The sequence below is a fragment of the Phascolarctos cinereus genome, unplaced genomic scaffold, assembly GCF_003287225.1.
Source record: "Phascolarctos cinereus isolate Bilbo 61053 unplaced genomic scaffold, phaCin_HiC Scaffold_726;HRSCAF=1367, whole genome shotgun sequence".
NCBI lineage: Eukaryota > Metazoa > Chordata > Mammalia > Diprotodontia > Phascolarctidae > Phascolarctos > Phascolarctos cinereus.
The window spans coordinates 396,170,016-396,189,882 of record NW_027556098.1 but is presented as its reverse complement, the minus strand read 5'-3'; the positions used below and the strand labels follow the sequence as shown (position 1 = coordinate 396,189,882).

General features: G+C 48.3%; 1 protein-coding gene across 5 annotated transcripts in view; it reads right to left on the bottom strand.

Annotated features, from left to right (window-relative positions):
* CHD5 (chromodomain helicase DNA binding protein 5) overlaps positions 1–19,867 on the bottom strand; it is a 157,128-nt gene that overhangs the window by 64,313 nt on the left and 72,948 nt on the right. For all 5 annotated transcript variants that reach the window (XM_020975188.2, XM_078145732.1, XM_020975217.2 and 2 more), the window contains exons 4-11: positions 17,871–17,989; positions 15,784–16,022; positions 14,587–14,711; positions 10,576–10,699; positions 9,270–9,436; positions 7,525–7,743; positions 3,224–3,430; positions 2,586–2,797 (exon numbers count right to left, since the gene is read on the bottom strand). In XM_020975188.2, coding sequence (XP_020830847.1) covers positions 2,586–2,797; positions 3,224–3,430; positions 7,525–7,743; positions 9,270–9,436; positions 10,576–10,699; positions 14,587–14,711; positions 15,784–16,022; positions 17,871–17,989 — 1,412 coding nt within the window. The remainder of the gene's footprint in view (positions 1–2,585; positions 2,798–3,223; positions 3,431–7,524; positions 7,744–9,269; positions 9,437–10,575; positions 10,700–14,586; positions 14,712–15,783; positions 16,023–17,870; positions 17,990–19,867) is intronic.

The following is a 19,867-nucleotide window of genomic DNA, read 5'->3' as shown; positions in this document are numbered from 1 at the left end:
CACTTGACCTCTGTGCCACATTTGTAAAATATGGAGATTGGAGTCAATGGCCTCTAAGATCCCTTCCATTTCTAAATCTGTGATCTGACCACCCTGTGCTTCAAAGTCCTTAAACCTTTTGAGACTTCAGTTTTCCTCATCTGTCAAATGAAGGATTTGGATTTGTGGGCCTAAATGTCTGAAGTATTAATGTAACATCTTCTGTAAAAATGAGGAGATTACATCAAATGATCTCTAAGGTCCCTTCCAATGACCCAGTGAATGAATGAATGTCAGCAGTTAGGTAGCAAGATGGATAAAGTGCTGAGTGCAAATCCTTAGACACTCACTTAAACCGTGTGACCCAGCTCAAGACCATTAACCTCTCTTCATCTGTAAAGTAGAATAATAAAGGCACAGACCTCAGACCATATGAGATAACATGGGAAGTGATTAGTAAACCTTAATACCATCCTCATTATCATTAATGTTAGGGACATCCATTTGAGGTTTTCTTGGCAAAGATACTGGAGTGGTTTGCCATTTCCTATTCCAACTCATTTACACATGAAGAAACTGAGGGAAACAGGATGAAGTGACTTGCCCAGGGTCACAAAGCTAACACGTATCTGAGGCCAGATTTGAACTCGAGTCTTCCTGACTCCAGGCCCGGCGCTCTATTACACCACTTAACTGCCTTCTCTTTACCGTTCTCCAGTCTTCTTCATCTATATCTGGCCACTGGACCCAGAGGGCTCTGGAGGAGACAATGAGGCTGGTGTCTTTGCACAGGCCTGCCTCACTTCAATCCAATTCACTTGCAAGTCATAGCATCACCTTCTTGATGTCATGGTCCTCTTTGAGAATGAAGAACGAACAACAACCCCATACTTGGCATCTCTCTCCTCCCTCCATGCCTTTGCCTAGGATGTTCAAGGCTCAGCTGAAATGCCACATCCTTCACGGGGCCTTTCCCAACCCACACCCCTAAATGTTAGGGTGCCCACTCCCCAATTCTGACTTTGGCTTTTTGTTTATCTTGTACACATGTTATTTGGGCATGGGTTGTTCCTTCCCCCCCCTAGGAAAGTATAAGTGCCTTGAGGGCAGGGCCTGCTTCAGTTTTGTTTTTCATATTCCCTAGAACAGTGCCTGGCACACAGTAGGCACTGCATTGATCGATTGGTTGATTGGCTGAATCAAACACTAGGCAATGTCTCTTTGTAACAGAGTAACACTGAGGGCCTCTAGTATGTGCCCAAAATGCACGTGACACAGGCCTGCAAGATTCATGGAAAGAAATTAATGGTTTTCACAGAAAAGCAGAGACAGATGAAAATGGTTTATATAAGTAATGGCTGCACCAAGCCCTGAAATCAATAAGGGTAAGACTGATTGCCTTGTGACCAGGGAAAATTATGGATTTTTCAATAAATAATTAGTAGTTATCAGGACTTTGGGGTAATACATTTTGGGAAAATTCACCTGTCCAGCTTTGGGATGAGGGGGGCGAGAATTAAAATCTGTGCTTTTAATATGCAATTTAATAGAGGTGAAAATCATGGGTCTTGGTTTCCATAGGTCTTGGTCTTCCTCTCTGCTTGGCTGTTCTCCCAAAGAGAAGACCTGAAACCCTTCAGTATAGGGGCACTTAAGTTAGGCAAAGAAAGAACTTTCAGGGGAGCAGAGCCCTAATTAGCAATTCTGGTACCAATATTTTAAGACAAATTCAGGTAAGTAAGGAAAGCTAAGGGGAGAGACCTCAAGATATGGACCCCATGAACATAAGGCCCTATGGATATAGGTATATATAATATAGATATGTAGATATAGACATAACCCTAGGATGGGTTATAGCTGATAGATATCTTGAAAATATTTTTGATTCACTCAGCATTTATTAAGAACTGACTATGTGCCAAGCTTAGTAGGTTCTTAATAAAACAGGTGCTAAGCACAATTGTTTCTTCTACCTGTTAAACACGCCAACAGCACCCTATAAATTTTAATACCCTGGGGAGGAGCCCCAGTTGCCCACCCTAGTTATAGCTTTGAAGGACATGAAGCCAGGTACTGGAAGAAATGCAAATTTTAGGTGAGGGCAGGTAATGTGTATGGGCCAGGAGAGTCTAATGAAGTGAGGGAGTTTAGTTAAACCCTGCTTCAATGTTTCTTCCTAAAATGAATTCATCCAAATGTTTCACAGTGCTGTTCCTTGGCTGTCACATGTGTGAAACCCTCTTAGATGTCATTCAAGATGGCTCAATTTATGTTTAATTTTTTCTTATTATTGACCCATGTTTTAGAGAGGGTCTAACATGGCTACATGTTTGTTCATAAAAGTGAAAATCATAACAGAAGTTACCAGTCACTAAATACGTAAATTAAAATCCAACTGAACTCTAAACAGTTACTTTGCTGTTGCACGTGTGCCTCTCTTCACCCATGTTTCTCTAGATCCTTTCCATGACCTTTTTAATAAATCAATTTTATTTGGGAAAATTTCATTCACCTACTTCCTCGCCTTGTTAATGCAACGTCCCGGCTACAGGTCAGATGCTGAAGCAAGCACGCACAAAGCCCCCCGCCCTCTGCATCCTGCTCACCTGTGGTTCAGGATTCGGTGAATCATCATCCACTCCGGCTTGATCCCGTAGCGATAAAACCTCTCCTCCATCTTGGCATAGTGCGGGTCCTTACTCTTCCTCTTCTCGCTCTTGCCATCCTCGTCTCCAGAGCCATAGTCAAAGGGCGGCGGCTCGTCCATGTCGTTCTTCCTTTGGTAGTTTCGATACATGACCGTGTGATACAGCTCCAGCTGGTCCCCGGGGCAGAGGAGGCAAGGTCATGAGGGCCCCCGAAGTTGGACAGAGACATCCCCTGCCCGGCTCAGAGAGCAACGCCCCTCCCCTGGCTCAGAAGAGATACCTCCTCCGCATGCTTAGCCAAAGACACAGTGGCCAAGGGAGAGGTCAAGGGCACCCAGATCTCCCTCCTTGAGCTCCCTCCCCATGGATCTCCCCCTTTTCTAAGACCGTATTGGGAGGTGTAGAACGCTCCTTGCAACTGGGAATTGTCTCACTGTCTGTATTTGTGAATGACGGTCTGTCTGTCCAGTACAGTGCCTGGCACGTAGTAGGCACTTAGCAAATGCTGGTTGATGGATGACAGACAGGACGCATTCCTAGACAGTGGTATCATGTCACATATCCCTTTCTCTTTACTCCCTCTCCCTCCTTCTCACCTGCAGCTCTTTCACCCAGGAACAATGCCAATAGGACAGTCCAGCCCACTTCACAAAGAACTCCCGCTCAGGAATGCCTTCCAGAGGTTTGGGCGGAGGGATGCCTGGGTCAGCATCAGGCGGGGGCAGCACAGTGATGAAGGGGGCAGGCGGCTCTGTCCATTTCCAGTGCAGGATCCGCTGGACTTTCCCTTTCAAGGGGGGGCACTGAGGACAGAGAAGGAAAGGGGGAACCCCAGCTAGTTAGCACCCACGCCTTGAACATCCCTCCTCAGATCCCAGATAGGATCATCTTCATTGGACTTGCCCTGAAAAAGTCCTAAAACACCTGACAGGTGGAAGGAAAGAAGAGAGGGAGGGAGGGAGAGAAGAAGGAAGGGAGGGAGGAAGGAAGGAAGGGAGGAAGGGAGGAAGGAAGGAAGGGAGGAAGGGAGGGAGGGAGGGAGGGAGGGAGGAAGGAAGGAAGGAAGGAGGGAGGGAGGAACGAAGGTAAAAAGGAAGGAAAGAAGGAAGGAAGGAAGGAAGGAAGGAAGGAAGGAAGGAAGGAAGGAAGGAGGGAGGGAGGGAGGAAGGAAGGAAGGAAGGAAGGAAGGAAGGAAGGAAGGAAGGAAGGAAGGAAGGAAGGAAGGAAGGAAGGAAGGAAGGAAGGAAGGAAGCGAGAAAGAAAGACAGGAAGGAAGGACAGAAGGAAGGAAGACTCATCTATTCTCCTTTTCTGTTATAATCATTAAAAACCTGGACCAGGCACCTAGCAGGTAATCACAAAATGTTTGTCAACTTCATGCCCCAGATATGTATACAGAACTCTTAATGCTTCAGTTGGGAACAGCATGGGGCAGGACAGGAGAACACTGGACTTAGAGTCAGAGGACCTGGGTTAGAATCCTGCCTCTGATGCTTACTAGCTGTATGACCCTGGGCAGGTCATTTGACCTGTAGGTCTGTTTTCCTATCTATAAAATGGGAATGACAATACTACCTACCTCATAGGGTTATACTAAGAATGGAATGAGAATGATATAAGTAAAAACCTTTCCTGTTATTATTATTTTTGCTGTTGCTATTACTTTAAGGCACTTGCACACTTTCATCTCATGTTATAGCTCGAATGGTATTTTAATGTTTTCTAAGCACTTTATAATCACTATCTCACTTGATTCTCACAACAACACTGGGAGGTAGAAGCTATTATTATCCCCATTTTAAAGATAAGAAAACTGAGTCAAATAGAAGTTAAGTGACTTGCCCAGGGTCACACAGCTAATCAGTATCTGAGGCTAGATTTGAACCCAGAAAGATGAGTCTTCTCGACTCCAGGCTCAGCACTCTACCCAATGCATCATCTCGCCACCCTTTATCATCCTCATTTTACCACCTCCACACCTGAACAAAGCTTTGCAAAGACAATAGGATCACAGGTTTAACCTTCAAAAGTAGTGTTGTCCAACTGCCCTCCCATTTTCCAGATGAGAAGACTGGGGCCTAATGAGGTAAAAGGACTTGCCCAAGGTCACACAGAGGTAGTATCAGTAGCTGAGTTATGACTCTAAGCCAAAGACTCTTTCTGACAGACAAGGAAACTGAGGCCCAGACAGTTGAAATGACTTCCTTAAGATTACAAAGCTGGTTAGTGGCAGACCTGGGAGAAGAGCCCAGGTACCCTGGCATCCGACCTAAGGGTCTTTCCTCCACCCCACACTTCTCCCTATTCAGGAAGACGGTCCCATCCTAGAAGCCTCTGGGGGTGCAGGGAACCAGCAGGGTCACACACAGCAGGGCCCCTTCCTCACCTGCGCATAGCAGGGGCTAAGTCTACAATGTTCCTCCTTCCTGTGTGGGAGAGTGGTATCCACTGTATGCCAAGGGTTACCTGGAATAATACACATCTCCAGCAGCTAGGTGGTGCAGTAGATAGCGTGCTGGCCTCGGAGTCAGGAGGACCTGAGTTCAAATCCAATCTCAGATACATAATACTCAAGAGACGTGTGACCCTGGGCAAGTCACTTAACCCTGATTGGCTCACCAAAAAAAAAAAAATTACACATCTCTAGTGAACTTCAAGGTTTACAAAGTACTTTACACAGACATTGCTTCATCTGGCTCTCTCAACAACCTCATGATGTAAGTGCTGTTATTATTATCCCCCATTTTACAGATGAGGAAACTGAGGCAAACAGCTAGTAAGGACTTGTCCAGGGTAACACAGATACTAAGTGTTTGAGATGGAATTCAAACCCAGGTCTTCCTGATTACAAGCCTTTCACACTCCATGCTGCCACTCCAAAGAGTAAGTGCCTGAGATGGAATTCGAACTCAGGCCTGACTCCAAGCCCAGTATTCTAGACACCAGGCCATACAGCTGATCACTTTAGATTGAGTCCTCATATCTATGTGGTCAAAATGAGTTGACTGGGAGAAAGCAAGGAAAATGAAGACACACCACATGGGGTGCCAGGGTCCCAGGAGGATGGGCCTCACCGTGGCGGAGGATTTGATGCCTGGCCCTATCGGGAAGCGAAGACACATGAACAGGACCTCAGAAGTCACTGAAACCACCCCCTTCCCTTTACAGAGGAGGAGACCAGAAGTTACATGACTCGTCCAAGGCCACATAGCAAGTGAGTGTGTCTGAGGCAGGATTTGAACCCAGGAAGGGCTCAAAGAGGAAGGAAATAATATACAAGCCAAGCCCAAGTCTTCTATTCATCTTTAGAAACCAGAAAAGGCATAAGAGGATATCAGCAAGAATGAGAAAAATCTTCTGATATCATTTTGTACACACACGCTTACACACACACACACACACACACACACACACACACACACACACACACACACATATGCTAGAGGACATATACACAGGAGGGTAGGCAGGGTCCCTGAGGTCCAGGGAGGAGAGCAGCCTTGGGAAGAGCCCTGATTTATAAACCACCCTCCAAACCCCCCCCCCCCAGGCAGAAGCAGCCCCTAGAATCCGGCAGATGGCCAAGAAAATAATGCATGTCTGCTTCCCCCCCATATCTCACACTAAAAATCATACAGTGTGGGCAGCACAAATCACAGCTGCCGGCAGCTGCAGCCCCACTGGCCCGGAGAGCCACCTCTCCGAGGAGGAGACGCACCGGGTAGGAGCTGGCATCTAATCTCGAGATTCTTGCAGGGAATGCCAGGAACCTGCACAGACCATTTGTCTCCTCTCCCTGCGGGAGCCCTTGGAGGGCAGCACGCTGACTGTATTGGAACCACATCTACTCAGGGGCACACTTAGTCCTACATACACACCGGGGGACAAGGACCAGCCTTGCCCAGGCAACGAGAGACTCCTCTGCCCCCTAATACCCACAGGACACACACACAGTGCATCTGGGTGACCTTTGGTCCCCCACCCCAGCACCTCCAAGCTGCAGAACATTCAGAAGAGGAGCGATGATAAGGCCTCCTGGAGGGGTGATGGACCCAGGGTGCACAATGAGACACAGACTCTTGGACGTGGCCAACGTGAGGATTTGTTTCACCTGACTGTGTATGTCTGTTATAAGGGTTTGTTTTTTCTTTTTCTTTTTCCTCAATGCAAAGGGTAAGAGGGGGGAGAGGAGAGAGAGAAAACAAGTATCTGCTCACTGGAAAAAGCAAAGGGTGAAAAGACAACATGAGGGCTCCTCTTTCCCCAGCAGAAACTGAGGTTGGAGCCCCAGAGACCCCCCTGCTCTGCGGAAGGGACAGGCCAAATGTAAAAATGTAGCCCAGCTTTATTTACAAAGCTCTCTCACATTCCTTGTCCTTGAAGCCTTACAAGAGAGGTGCCTGTCCGGCTATCTAAGCAGTATTTCCCATCAATCATTACAGAGAAAAATGATAGGATCAGAAGGACAGGCCGGGAGGGCCCTTAGAACATAAAATGTCAGAACTGGGAGGGCGCCTAGAACACAGGATGTCAGAGTTGGGACATAGCTTAGAACGATCATGTCAGAGCTGAAAACATTTCGAGCTCATCTGCTCCAATCCCCTTCATGTTACAGCAGAAGAAACTGAGGCTAGGAGAAGAGGAGTGACTAGTGACTCCCCCAGAGTCACAGAGGCCGGGAAGCGCTGAGCTGGGATTCCAACCCGGATCCGCCGGTCCCCAACCCCATTCCCTTTCTGCAGACCACACTACCCCTCCCCTCATTCCCAGGCCAGGGGACCTCTCACGGGACACCTGGACAGGAACGGAGCTGAAGGACGAGCGGCAGAGCCCCTGGACCCGGCGAGGCCAGGAGGAGGCATGGGGTCTGGGGACAATGAACAGGCACAACACTCACTGTACAGCGCGGGCAGAGCCATTCACCATTTGGGATCTCGGGCAGCGGCGGGTTCAGGCAATGCAGGTGATAGGACGACGGGCAGGTATCACAACAGAGAAGTTCTCCCCCATCCTTGCAGACGCGGCAGAATTCCATGTGGTCGTCCTCTTCTTCCTCGCCCCCCTCATCGTCCTCCTCCTCCTCATCCTTTGGTTCCCACTGGATGCCTTCTTTCTCCTGCATTGGGAAAGAAGGGGCTCCCTGGGACCTGGTCCCACCGCCCGCCCTCCCCAACTCCTTATGCTAGAATAAGGGACTTTCACCCCCTGTCCCGGAGCAAAGCCACGCCTGGACCAAGAGCAGCTGAAAAAAAGCCCCACAGTCCTCCCAGATTCCATCTCATCCCACCCCTTTCCTTGGAGTTAGACGCCACCCCACACCCAGATCAGTTTGGGGGCTGGAGGAGGTAGCTCAGGATGGGGAACTTTGGTGAAGAAGACAAAGCTAGCCCAGCAGGGGTGCCATGACTGGGAAACCCAAGCCTAGGGGATGGAGACTGCCATGTTCAGGCTGCGTTTCTACAAAACAGCCTGCTGCAAAGGGGAAGATGAGGTCAGAGAATGGCAGTGCTGGAAGGGACTGCAGAGGCCACAGAGTCTGACCTGCACCTGAACAAGAACCCCCATGGCAACCTCCATCAAGAGGTCATCAAGCCTCTGCTTGAAGACCTCCAGGGATGGGGAGCTCACTACCTCCCAAAGCCGTCCTCCCATTCCTCTTTGAGGCAGCTCTAAATGGAAGGAGATTTTTCCTAACATTGAACCTAAATTGATCTCTTTGTAACTTCCATCCAACGACTCTGATTCTCCCTAGGGCCAATAAAACAATCTCCTTCCTGAAGGACAGCTCTTCAAACACTTCCCGTCTCCCCCCACCCCTGGCCCCGTGTTCTCTTCTCCATCCTAAACAACCACAATTCTTTCAACCGACGCTTATCAACGTCCTTCCTAAAACGTGACTCTCAGAACTCAACACAGAACTGCAGATGCGATGCGGCCAGGACAGAGAACAGTGGGACCATGGCCTCCCTAGTCCTGGACTTGATTCCCCCTTTAAGGCAGCCTCAGATGGAGGGCTAGCTAGATGGCTAGAGCACTGGGCCTGGATTCACGAGACCTGAGTTAAAATTTGACCTCGGACACTTACTAGCTGTGTGACCTTGGGTAAGTCACTTAACCTTTGGTTGCCTTACTCCACTGGAGAAGGAAATGATAAACCACTCCATATTCTTGCCAAGAAAACCCCATGGACAGTATTGTCCATGGGTTACAACTGACAACAAAAACAGTGTTTGCTTTTGTGGACTGCTGGGTTCCTACTATGATCTAGACCTGGAAGGGTCTTTAGAGGTCATCTAACCCAACCACCTCATTTTATAAATGAGAAGGGAAGTGATTTACTAAAGGTCACACAAATAGTAAGTGTCAGAGATGGGATTTGAACCCGGATCCCTGGACTTTCTAAGCAGGGTTCTTTCTATTGCATCACTGTGTCAGGAAGTGAGTCTCTCCTCTGAGTCCCCATCACCGGGCCCTGAACAAAAGCTCCTGTCGCCTCCAACCCGAAGCAGCAAAGTGCTCAGGCCTCAGTAATGTCACCCCAGGTCTCCCCAAACCTGCAAGTTTCTGGGACATTAGAGTGCTGGCCATCCCTTCCCGGAGTAGGGAGGTAGGAGCAGGGAGAGGGGCCGGGAGCACACTTACACAGTGGGGGCAGCTCCATTTGCCCTCCGGAGCCTTCTCCATCTCTGGATCAAGGCACACCAAGTGATAGGCTCGGGGACACGTGTCGCACAAGATGATCTCTCCTCCTTGCTGGCACACCTCGCAGTAATCCTGGTGGTCTGTCTCATAGCCATCCCCATCCTCAACTGGAGCAGACAGAGAAGGCAGTCAAGGCTGGCCCTGCCCACCTACAGATGTCAGGAGCACTAGGCCCCTCCAAACAGAAACCAATCCCAAAATCTCCCCCCACAACCCCACCCCTGTGGGTGCCTGAAATTCTACTAGTTGTGAGTCATTCCTTTGAATTGACTATTTCCCACCCACCCCACCCCCACCTTCCTTAGGAGCCCAAACCAACCATTTCCATGTCTAACAACTTCATTGTGAATGAACCTATAATCGGTTCATTGCTGCCCTGAGGGGATGGGCAGAGCAGCCTGGTGTGGGGAGGGGGTGATGGGAGGGGAGGGGGTAAAGGGCAGCTGCCCCGACTTGTGTGATCCTGCCGGGACTCCTTGATCTCTGAACTCTTGGAAGCTCTAGATTTAAGCTGTGGCATTCCAAATCAATAGAAAGAGAAAGTATGAGAGTGGGCTCTCTTGCTTAACAGTGGAGGAAAGCCTGTGGAGAAGAAAGGGGCTTGGAGATCACCTAGTGAGCCTCTTCATTTTACAGATGGGGAAATTGAGGCCCACGGTCACACAGATAGTAAGTGGCTGAGCCAGGGGAACAGGGTCTCTTAACTGGAGCCCTAGTTTCCTCAGCAGCCCCTGTTGAGCATGGGGTAGGAGGATCTGTCCAAGTATTTTTGGCCTTTCATAGGCCCCTGCCATACTCCAAACACTTAAAGGACTGATTATTTTGTCAGCCTGGGAAACTCCACAAATAATCCTATAGTTTTGTAGATAAATCCTAGGGGATTGCTAGAGGCACAGAGAGGGTGACTTTCCCAAGGCCACTCTGCTGGCAAGTGTCAGTGGTGGGATCTGAAACCAGGACCTCCTAACTCCAAGCCCCCCTCCATTTATACCCACATATAATCTCTTAGATGAGCATCTCCCCTCCCCCCACCGAAATCACAAAGCATTAGAGTTGTAAAAGACAGTCTGGTCTAGTCTAATCCACTCACCTCATTTTACAGATGAGGAAACTGAGGCTCTGAGTGGCTTGCCCCACTTCACTGTCCTCACTTCCACCCACCACCCCTGCCCCACAACCACCAGCAGAAAGAGACCCCTTTCTCCCAACCCTCCCCACCCCCCTTCCCGGCCCCCCAAATGCCTACTTCTCTTCTTCTTCCTTCTCCTCTTGCCCTTCTTGCCCAAGGCTGAAGAACACTCAGAACGCATGGAGGAGCTGTTAATGCTGGCACTGTCAAAGTCCGACTCCTCCCGGTCGTCTTCCTCACTCTGCAGGAAGAAAGGACAGGTGCATGGCAGGGGAGCCTTGATGTGGGGGGCAGGGGGCTGGAGGGGAAGGAACCAGCATTTATGGACCACCATCTGATCCTCACCACAACCCTGGGAGGTAGCTGCTATTATTGTTCCCATTTTACAGTTAAGGAAACTGAGGTGAACAGAGGTGAAGTGACTTGCCCTGGGTCACACAGCTTGTAAGTGTCTGAGGCCAGATTCGAACTCAGGAAGATGAGTCTTCCCTAGTCTAAGCCCATCAATCTATGCACTATGGCGCCACCTAGCGGCCCTATTTCCCAACTACACTGTAAGTTTCTGGAGGGTAGAATTCGTGTCTGTCGATCAACAAGTATTTTCTAAGCTCCTACTATGTGCCAGGCATCATGCCAGGTGCTACTGCTGCAAATACAACGAATGAAACCATCCCTATTTACAAGGGGCTTACATTCTAATGAGGAAGTCAAAGATACAGAGACCGGACAGTTTAATGCGTAGATAAATCCTAGGAAATGACCTGAGGCACACAGGGTAAGTGACTGGCCCAAGGTCACTGAGCTGGTGCCAGCGGTGGGATTTGCATGTGAGACAGGAGGAATTGTAAGCATTCAATAAGTTCTTAATAAAGAGTTGTGCATAATTAATACCATATTGCTTTCCTTCCCAATGGGTGGGGCTGGGGGCAGGAGAGAGGGACAAAATTTGAAACTCAAAATTTTTTTTAAAAATTAATGCCAAAAAATAAATAGAGAAAAAAGGAAGAAAAAGGAAGGAAAAAGGAAGGTAAGGAGAAAGGAAAGAAAGAAAGAAAGAAAGAAAGAAAGAAAGAAAGAAAAAGAAAGAAGAAAAAGAAAGAAAGAAAGAAGAAAGAAAGAAAGAAAGAAAGAGAGAAAAAAAGAAAGAAAGAGAGAGAGAAAGAAAGAGAGAGAGAAAGAAAGAAAGAAAGAAAGAAAGAAAGAAAGAAAGAAAAAGAAAGAAAGAAAGAAAGAAAGAAAGAAAGAAAGAAAGAAAGAAAGGAGGAAGGGAAGAAGGAAAGAAAAGAAAAGGAAGGAAGGAAGGGAGGAAGGAAGGAAGGAAGGGAGGAAGGAAGGAAGGAAGGAAGGAAGGAAGGAAGGAAGGAAGGAAGGAAGGAAGGAAGGAAGGAAGGAAGGATAAAAAAAGATAGGTAGGCAGGTAGATGATAGATGTTGGTGACGACTACTATAATAAAAAATTCTGGAACAAAACACACCTGGGCTTTGTTTAATTCTATGACCAAGTTTAGCCCCTCAAAAAGATACTAAATTTTGCAAGTTCCTCCCCTTTCTGCAGAGGTGGGCAGCTTTGGGTTTAAAACACCATCTACAGCCAGACTTAGTCGCTGTGTTGACGGGGTGGGTGTGGAGGATGAGGATGACTTCTCACATTTGGGAAGGAGCAGGGGGTGCCAGTCCAGACCCGCTAAGCCAGGGTCCCTAGCTCGGGTTTGCTGCTGCTCTCTTCTCCCCACCTTCCCTCAGGAACATCATGGAAAGCAGACTGGGAAGTCAGCAAGGCATAATCAGATAATTAAAGAGCTGGCTAATTCTCCCTTCTGCACAGTGGTGTGGGAGGGCAAGCTTCACACAAGCTCTATACAAAACGACAGCTGAACACTACCGAGGGCTGGAACGCAGCGGGTGTTGTAGCCACTGACGGGAAGGGAGGGCAGTGGTGTTGGGGAGAGGGCTCCTGCTAGAGTCCTCCTCCTCCTTCTCCTCCTCCTCCTCCCTCGGGCAAAGAGCAGGAAAGAACCCTAGGGATTAGCCTCATGCCCCCAACCCACCTCACCTTGGCAGAAGAAGACAGAGTCCTCCACCCTCCAAAACAAAACCAGTGACTGCTCCAAGGGTACAGCCCTCCTCTCTCCTGAGGTCCCACCTCACACCCCCAGCTGCCTGCTGGGTGCCTCAGCTTAGACGTCCTGCAGACCCAAACACGATCTCCCTCCCCCATTGCCACCTCTCCTACCTTCTCTATACCAAGGGTGCCACCATCTTTCCAGTCACCCAAACTTGCAGTCTAGAAACCTGCTCATCTGTCATGCTGACTGCTCACCCTCCACATCCAATCAGCTGCCCATCTTGTCAATTCTCCTTCCTCAGTATCTCTCAGCCCCTTCTCTCCACCCATAAGGATCTCCACCACAGAGACAGCTCAGTGGCGCAGTGGATAGAGCACTGAGCCTGGGTTCAGGAAGAGCTGAGTTTCAATCCCACCTCAAACACTTACTAGCTGTGTGTTCTAGGCAAGTCACTGTCTGCCTCAGTTTCTTCAATTGTAAAATGGAGATGATAATAGCACCTACCTGGCAGGATAGTACCTATCACGTGAGATATTTGCAAAGTGTTTAGCATATTGCCCGGCATATAATAAGTGATTAATAAATGCTCATTTCCTTCCTTCCTTCTCCATGGCCATAACACTAGCTGCATCACCCCTCCTTTAAACTACTGTACTTGGTTTCTCTGTCTTCAGCCTCTCTCCTTTCCAAAGGGTACTCCCCTTGGCTGCCAAATGGATAGCCTCGACACAATGCTGACCATGCTTCTCTCCCACTCAAGAAGCTTCAGGGCCCCCCTCTTACCTCTAGGATAAAACACAAACAAAGTCCTCGATTTGCTATTTAAAACCCTTTGAAATCTGACTCCAATCTATCTTTGCAGACAAGTTTTACATTCCTCCTCCTCAGGCACTCCACATTCCAGCCAGACACCAAACTTACTGCTCCCTCCTCTGGACCAGATGGTCCTCCTGGTCTAGGATGCACTCCCTCCCCACCCACGTCACTTCTTAGAAGCGCTGGCTTCAAGGCCTAGCTCAAATGCCACCTCCAATAGAGGGAAGGAGGGAAAAAGAGGGAGAGAGAGAGGGAAGGAGAGAGGGAGGGAGGGAGGGAGGGAGAGAGGGAGGGAGGAAGGGAGGGGAAGAGGGAGGGAGAGAGGGAGGAAGGAAGGGAGGGAGGAAGGGAAGGAAGGAAGGGAGGAAAGAAGGGAGGAAGGAAGGAGGAAGGAAGGAAGGGAGGAAGGAAGGAAAGAAGGAAGGAAGGGAGGGAGGGAGGAAGGAAGGAGGGAAAGAGGGAGGGAGGGAAGAAAGAGAGGGAGGGAAGGAGAGAAAGAAGGAAGAGGGGAGGGAGAGGAAACAATTATTTATTAAGTACCTCCCGTGTGCTGGGCATCGTGCTAAGCCCTTTAAAAATATTAGCTCAAGGTGGACTTCAGAAAAACCTGGAAACACTTGCATGAACTGATGCTGAGTGAAGGGAGCAGAACCAGAACATTGTACACAGTAACAGTGACACTGTGTGATGACCAGCTTTGATAGACTTAGCCCTTCTCAGCAATACAAGGAATTAAGACATTTCCAAAAGACTCACGATGGAAAATGCTATCCACATCCAGAGAAAGAACTATGGAGTCTGAATGCAGATGGGAGCACATTATTTCACCTTTTTTTTTCTTTCTCGTGGTTTTTCCCTTTTGTTCTGATTCTTCTTTCACAGCATGACTAATGTGGAATTAGGTTTAATATGATTGTACATGTATAGCCTATATCAGAATGCTCACTGTCTTGAGGAGGAAGGAGGGGAGGGAGGGAGAAAAAAATTGGGACTCAAAATCTTATAAAAGGGAATGTTGAAGTCTATCTTTACATGTAATTGAAAAAAATAAAATAAAATTATAAAAAAATTAGTTCATTTGATTCTCACAATCGCCCTAGGAGGTAGTGCTATTATTATCCCCACTTTATAGATGAGCAAGGTAAAGTGACACACAGGGTTTCACAGCGCTCACACCCGACCATGGACATATATTCCCACGCACACGTGCACACCTGAGCTCACACCGACTTGTAGACAGACTTACTGAGGAGCCTTTTTTCCTCTTGTTAGCCATGCCTCCGAACCGAAACTTCAACCCGGCCATTTTTTTCCCTTTGCCTTTTTTCTTTCCGTCCTTGGAGCCCTTGACTTTCTTCCTCACACCAGGCCCTAGACAGGACAGAAGACGCGTCACACCAATTGATTTGCCTGACCCACACATCCCCCCCACACACACACACACCCAACCCATGCCAACCCTGCTGGCAGCTTGGAAGGGCCTGACCTCTCGTCTGAGGCCTCGTTATCTCTTTTCGGTTGTCCATCCCCAGAGAGCAGAACCAGCAGCAAAGAGGGGAGGCCAGCTTCCTTGGGAGGTGCTGGGGTCCCCACCCCACCCCCAGGAAGTCTTTGGGCAGAGGCAGGATGCCCACACTACACTGACTAGCTGTGTGACCCTGGGCAAGCCATTCAACTTTTGTCTGCCTCAGTCTCCTCATCTGCAAAATGGGAATAAGAGCACCTATCTCCCAGAGTGTGGCAAAGATAAAATGAAACATTATTTGTAAAGTGCTTAATGTGGCAAAGATCAAATGAAATATTACATGTAAAGTGCTTAAAGTGTTATATAAATACCGAGTTCTTTTTCAGTGGGTTTGAGGGGTTACAGACTGGAATATATAGCTGTTGAGTTCCCTGTGATTTCTCATCTGAGGGGCCTGAGTGGAGCGATTCTATTCCCAATCAGGATGTAGGATCATTTTTCAATGTTAGGAACACTGATTTCCCACAGAGGAAGCTCCCCTGCCAGTGGAGACTGGCACACAGAATCCCATCCAATAAGGATCCAAACAGATGTACCTTTCCCATGCCTGGAGTTTCCTCCCTCGCTCTCTCCACCTGTCCAAAACCTGTCCCGCCTTCAAAGCTCAGATCTCTCTGGGGCCCTCAGAGACTCTGGTCATGAATAGCAGTAACTCATCAGACTGGGGTGGGGCCGTCTTTTGCCCTTCTTTGCAACCCCAGCACTTAACATGAAGTCCAGCACATAGTAGGTGCTTAATAAATGCTTGTTGACTGGCTCTTTGAGGGCAGGAACCTGTTTTTGCCTTTCTCTGTAACCCCAGTGCTTAGCATGGCTCCTGGCACACGGTGGGTATTTAATAAATGCTTGTCGATCGGCAGACTAAGTGCCCGCTAGGAGGTTAGACCTCTCTTCCAGCTAACAAGGCGCATCACTTACCTTTACCCTCCTTGGTCTTGGCTTTACGGATGGGCATGGGCTGGAGGGGCTGAGGTGGACTGACGGTCAGTGGCGGGGCGATGGTGACTGTCTCCACGGCGGCAGCCACTGCCGCTGCCGCCGCTGCCGCCGAGCTCCCCTTGAATGGGTTGTTGGCGCTAAACTCTCGCCATTTGGCCCCCAACACCGTCATCATCTTTGACATGGGGATCTTGGGGTTCTTCTTGGCAATGAGAGGCCTGAGCAGGGGACAGAGGCAGGAAGAGAATCACACCCAGCCTCCCCACACACACACACCTGTAGATCCATCAAACAACCAGCCCCTGCAAGCTCAGTGCCCCTCAGCTCTTGCAAGTACCTTCTACCGGGTGCAAAAGAAATCACTAGTCCCATTCTACAGACTGGAAGACTAAGGAATGGAGAAGGGAAATGGCCTAAGGTCCTGTAGGAAGAATTGCAGATGACAGTCAAGAACAAAACTCCCATTTTCTGATTCTTCCAGCTCAATTATCTCCTATTGAACCCAGACAAAGCATTTGCTAGGATGGGGTACAGAACCTGACAACTTGAACAGCTAATAGAGTGCTGGGCCTAGGGTTAGGAAGACCTGAGTCTAGATCTAGCCTCAGATATTTACCCCCTATGTGACCCTGAGCAAGTCACTTACCTTGCATGACTCAGTTTCCTCAATTGCATAATGGAGATAATAATAGCAACTAACTCCCAAGGTTATTGTGAAAATCGAGTGAGGTATTTGTAAAATGCTTTGCAAATCTCAAATGCTCGCTATTATTAGGTTAACCAATTACAACCTACAGGTTGACTAGGTCCAGCTGGCACACCTAACCAGTCCATGAGGCCAGCCTTGGTCCCTCTTAGAACAAGGTTGTTACAAGTCACCAAGGGACTGACTCCAGAAACCAGGGCCAGAAGAAGAGAGGAGGCCACTGGGCTAAAACTGGATGGACCCCAGTCTGAGGCAAGATAGGAATGGGCAGGTCTTATAGCCCCAAAAGAAGGATCAGTCCTTGGAGGACAGAATGCTGCTCATCCCCCTACGACGGTGCCTTCCCCACCAGAACTCAACTCAGGCACCGAGTGAGATCAATGACCACCATCTTTAGTCTCGAGGACTGTCGATCGACCTAGACTTTGCCCAGATCAAAGGATCATCGATTTAAGAGCTGGAAGGGACCTTGGAGATTATCTAATTAGAGACTAACTCCCTAGATGATAGAATCATACATCTAGACCCAGAAGGGACCGTCAAGGTCATTGGCCCAAATCTCTCATTTTACAGATGAGAAAACTGAGGCCCAAAAACGTAAGTGACTTCCCTAGGGTCACATGTTTAATAAGCATCTAAGTACTTCTTGAATCCAATCTACTGCTCTACCCACTCCACCACACTGCCTCTCCTAGGATCATGGACCCCAGATCTGAGAACTAGAGGCCATGCAGTCCAACCCCTCCGTTTTCACAGATGAGGAAACTGGGTCCCAAATAGGTTTAAACCCAAATATTTGGGGTTTTCTTGGCAAAGATACTAGAGTGACTTGCCATTTCCTTCTCCAGCTCATTTTACAGATGAAGAAACTGAGGCAAGCAGGGTTATGTGACTTGTCTAGGGTCATACATCTAGTAAGCGTTTGAACTCGAATCTTCCTGACTCCAGGCTTGGTGCTCTATCCAATGCACCACCAGCTATATTTATGCTAGACGTATTATTCTCCTTGATTAGAATGTAACTTCCTTAAGAGTAGGGATGATTTCATTCTTTGTACTTAGATCCCCAGCCCCTGGAACAGCGCCAGGCACTTCAGAAATGTTTAAACAATGCTTGCTGACTGATTCCTTGAGGAGATGAGCTGTTTCGTGTTGTCTTTGTACGCCTTCCCCTACCCCACTCCACCCAATTGCCTTACACAGAGTAGGCACTTATTGTAAATACTTATTAAGAAAACTTAGCCCTCCATGAACTTACTCCCCAAAGGAAACCAAGATTGGACTTTATAATCCCACCCCTTGCACAGGTACTAGAGCTGCTCCCGAGGGGCCCATCGCTACCCACCCAACTGGCTGCTTACCTAAGAAACTGGCTGAAGGCCTTGTAGTTGGTCAAAGTATGATAATCCTCTTCTGAGAACAGGTAATCCACATCGTCCAGGCCCCACTCCTCCATGAGCTGGCCTGAGGACTTGGGCTCCTACCGAGGCCAAAGAGAAGATATGGAGAAAGGGAGACAGGCTACTCTTTTCCCCTTAAGGTTCCTTTTTTGGGGGGAAGAGGACAGGGAGGAAGGATTAAAGGTGTATTTTATTTTAAAAAGAGCTCTCTCAGGCTCTAAGAAAACTGACCGCTCTGTTTGATTGGCAATGACACCCTGCAGGGATCATGGCACTGAGAAAGGTTGCTTGTGTGCATACAAGCTCCTTGGAAAAAAGGAAATCTCGCAAGGGCTGAAGGGTAGATCCCTCCAGAGGAGTGCCCAGGCCCCAGTGAGATACAGCTACCTGAGTCAATATGGCAGCCCAGAAGGTTCCACGGCCCTGTTAGCCTTCACAAAGTGCTTTCCCCTGAGCTCGACACCCAGGATTCCATGGTGGGGGGCAAATGGAGAAGGTGAAAAACAACAGGAGGCTTTAGAGAGGGGGAATGACACGGTAGAAAGAGCACTGCCTCTGAAGTAGTGTTTGCTTATTAATATTATCATTAATTTATTAATAACAATATCAACTCACACTTTGAAACTATTTAAAGTTTGGAAAGCACTTTCTTTCCAATAGTAAATGACTCCGTCCTGCTGGGTTGTGTTGGCAAGACAAGCATTTATAATCCGTCATACAGATGAGGTGACTTTCCCATAATCACACAGTTAGGAAGGATCTGAAGTAAGATGTAAGCCCATGTCTCTCCTGACGCCAAATCCATCTGTGAGCTCTCTGAGGGCAGAGACTGTCTTTTGCCTTAGCATAGTGCCAAGTACATAGTGGGCCCTTATTAAATGTTGACTGACTGATTAAGTCCAAAATTCTAAGTTTCCGTTGTTGTTTGAGATCCCCACGTTAGAGGCTTTTCATACTATAGTGGATAGAGTGCTGAGCTTGGAGTGAGGAAGACCTGGGGATTCGAACCCTGCCCCTCACACCAGCTGACTGAGCACAGGAAAGTTAAGGACACCTCAAACAACTCCCTAGGACTTATCTAGTTAAGTCATAGCTATTAGCTAGTCGTTTCAGTTGTGTTTGACTCTTGAAGACCCCACTTGGAGGTTTCTTAGCAAAGATACCGGAGTCGTTTGCCATTTCCTTCCCCAGCTCATTTTACAGATGAGGAAACTGAGGCAAACAAGGTTAAGTGACTTGCCCAGGGTCACACATCTACTAAGTATATGAGGCTGGTTTTGAACTCAGAAAGATGAGTCTTCCTGACTCCAGGCCTGGCACTCTATGCACTGTGGTGCCACCTAGTTGCCCAGTAAAAATGCTGTTGACTTGTTTCAGTCATGTCCGATTCTCCATGATCCCATTTGGGGTTTTCTTGACAAAGATACTGAAATGATTTGCCATTTCCTTCCCCAGCTCATTTTACAGATGAGGAAACTAAGGCAAACAGGGCAGGGTCACACAGCTAGTAAGTGTCTGAGGCTGGATTTGAACTCAGGTCTTCCTGACTCCAGACGCAGCACTCAGGTGAAGGGGAGTTCCCATACCAAGCATTTCTCATGCTGACAAAAGTCACAGGTCTTTTGAGTATCTGGGTATACCCAAGCAGTTCCAAGCAGGAGGCTCCCCTAAGTGAGATGTCACCACGCCCATAACGAGCTGCCTCTCTGCCCGAAGGCTCCTTATTGTCCAAAGTGGCCAGTGCATCGGCACCAATTTCCCTCCACAGTCTCTTTAAAAAATGTCATCGTTACTCCACGTGGTCCTCTGGGATTCTGCCTCCCCTTTCCCCACGGCACCCTCTTGTGGGCACTTTTCCTAACATCCAGAGCCACTCAAATAATGGACCAGATTGGCCCTCTGACAGCCACTGACTGGGAATGAATGGTCATGTCATTTTCGAACCACAGTTCTTATGT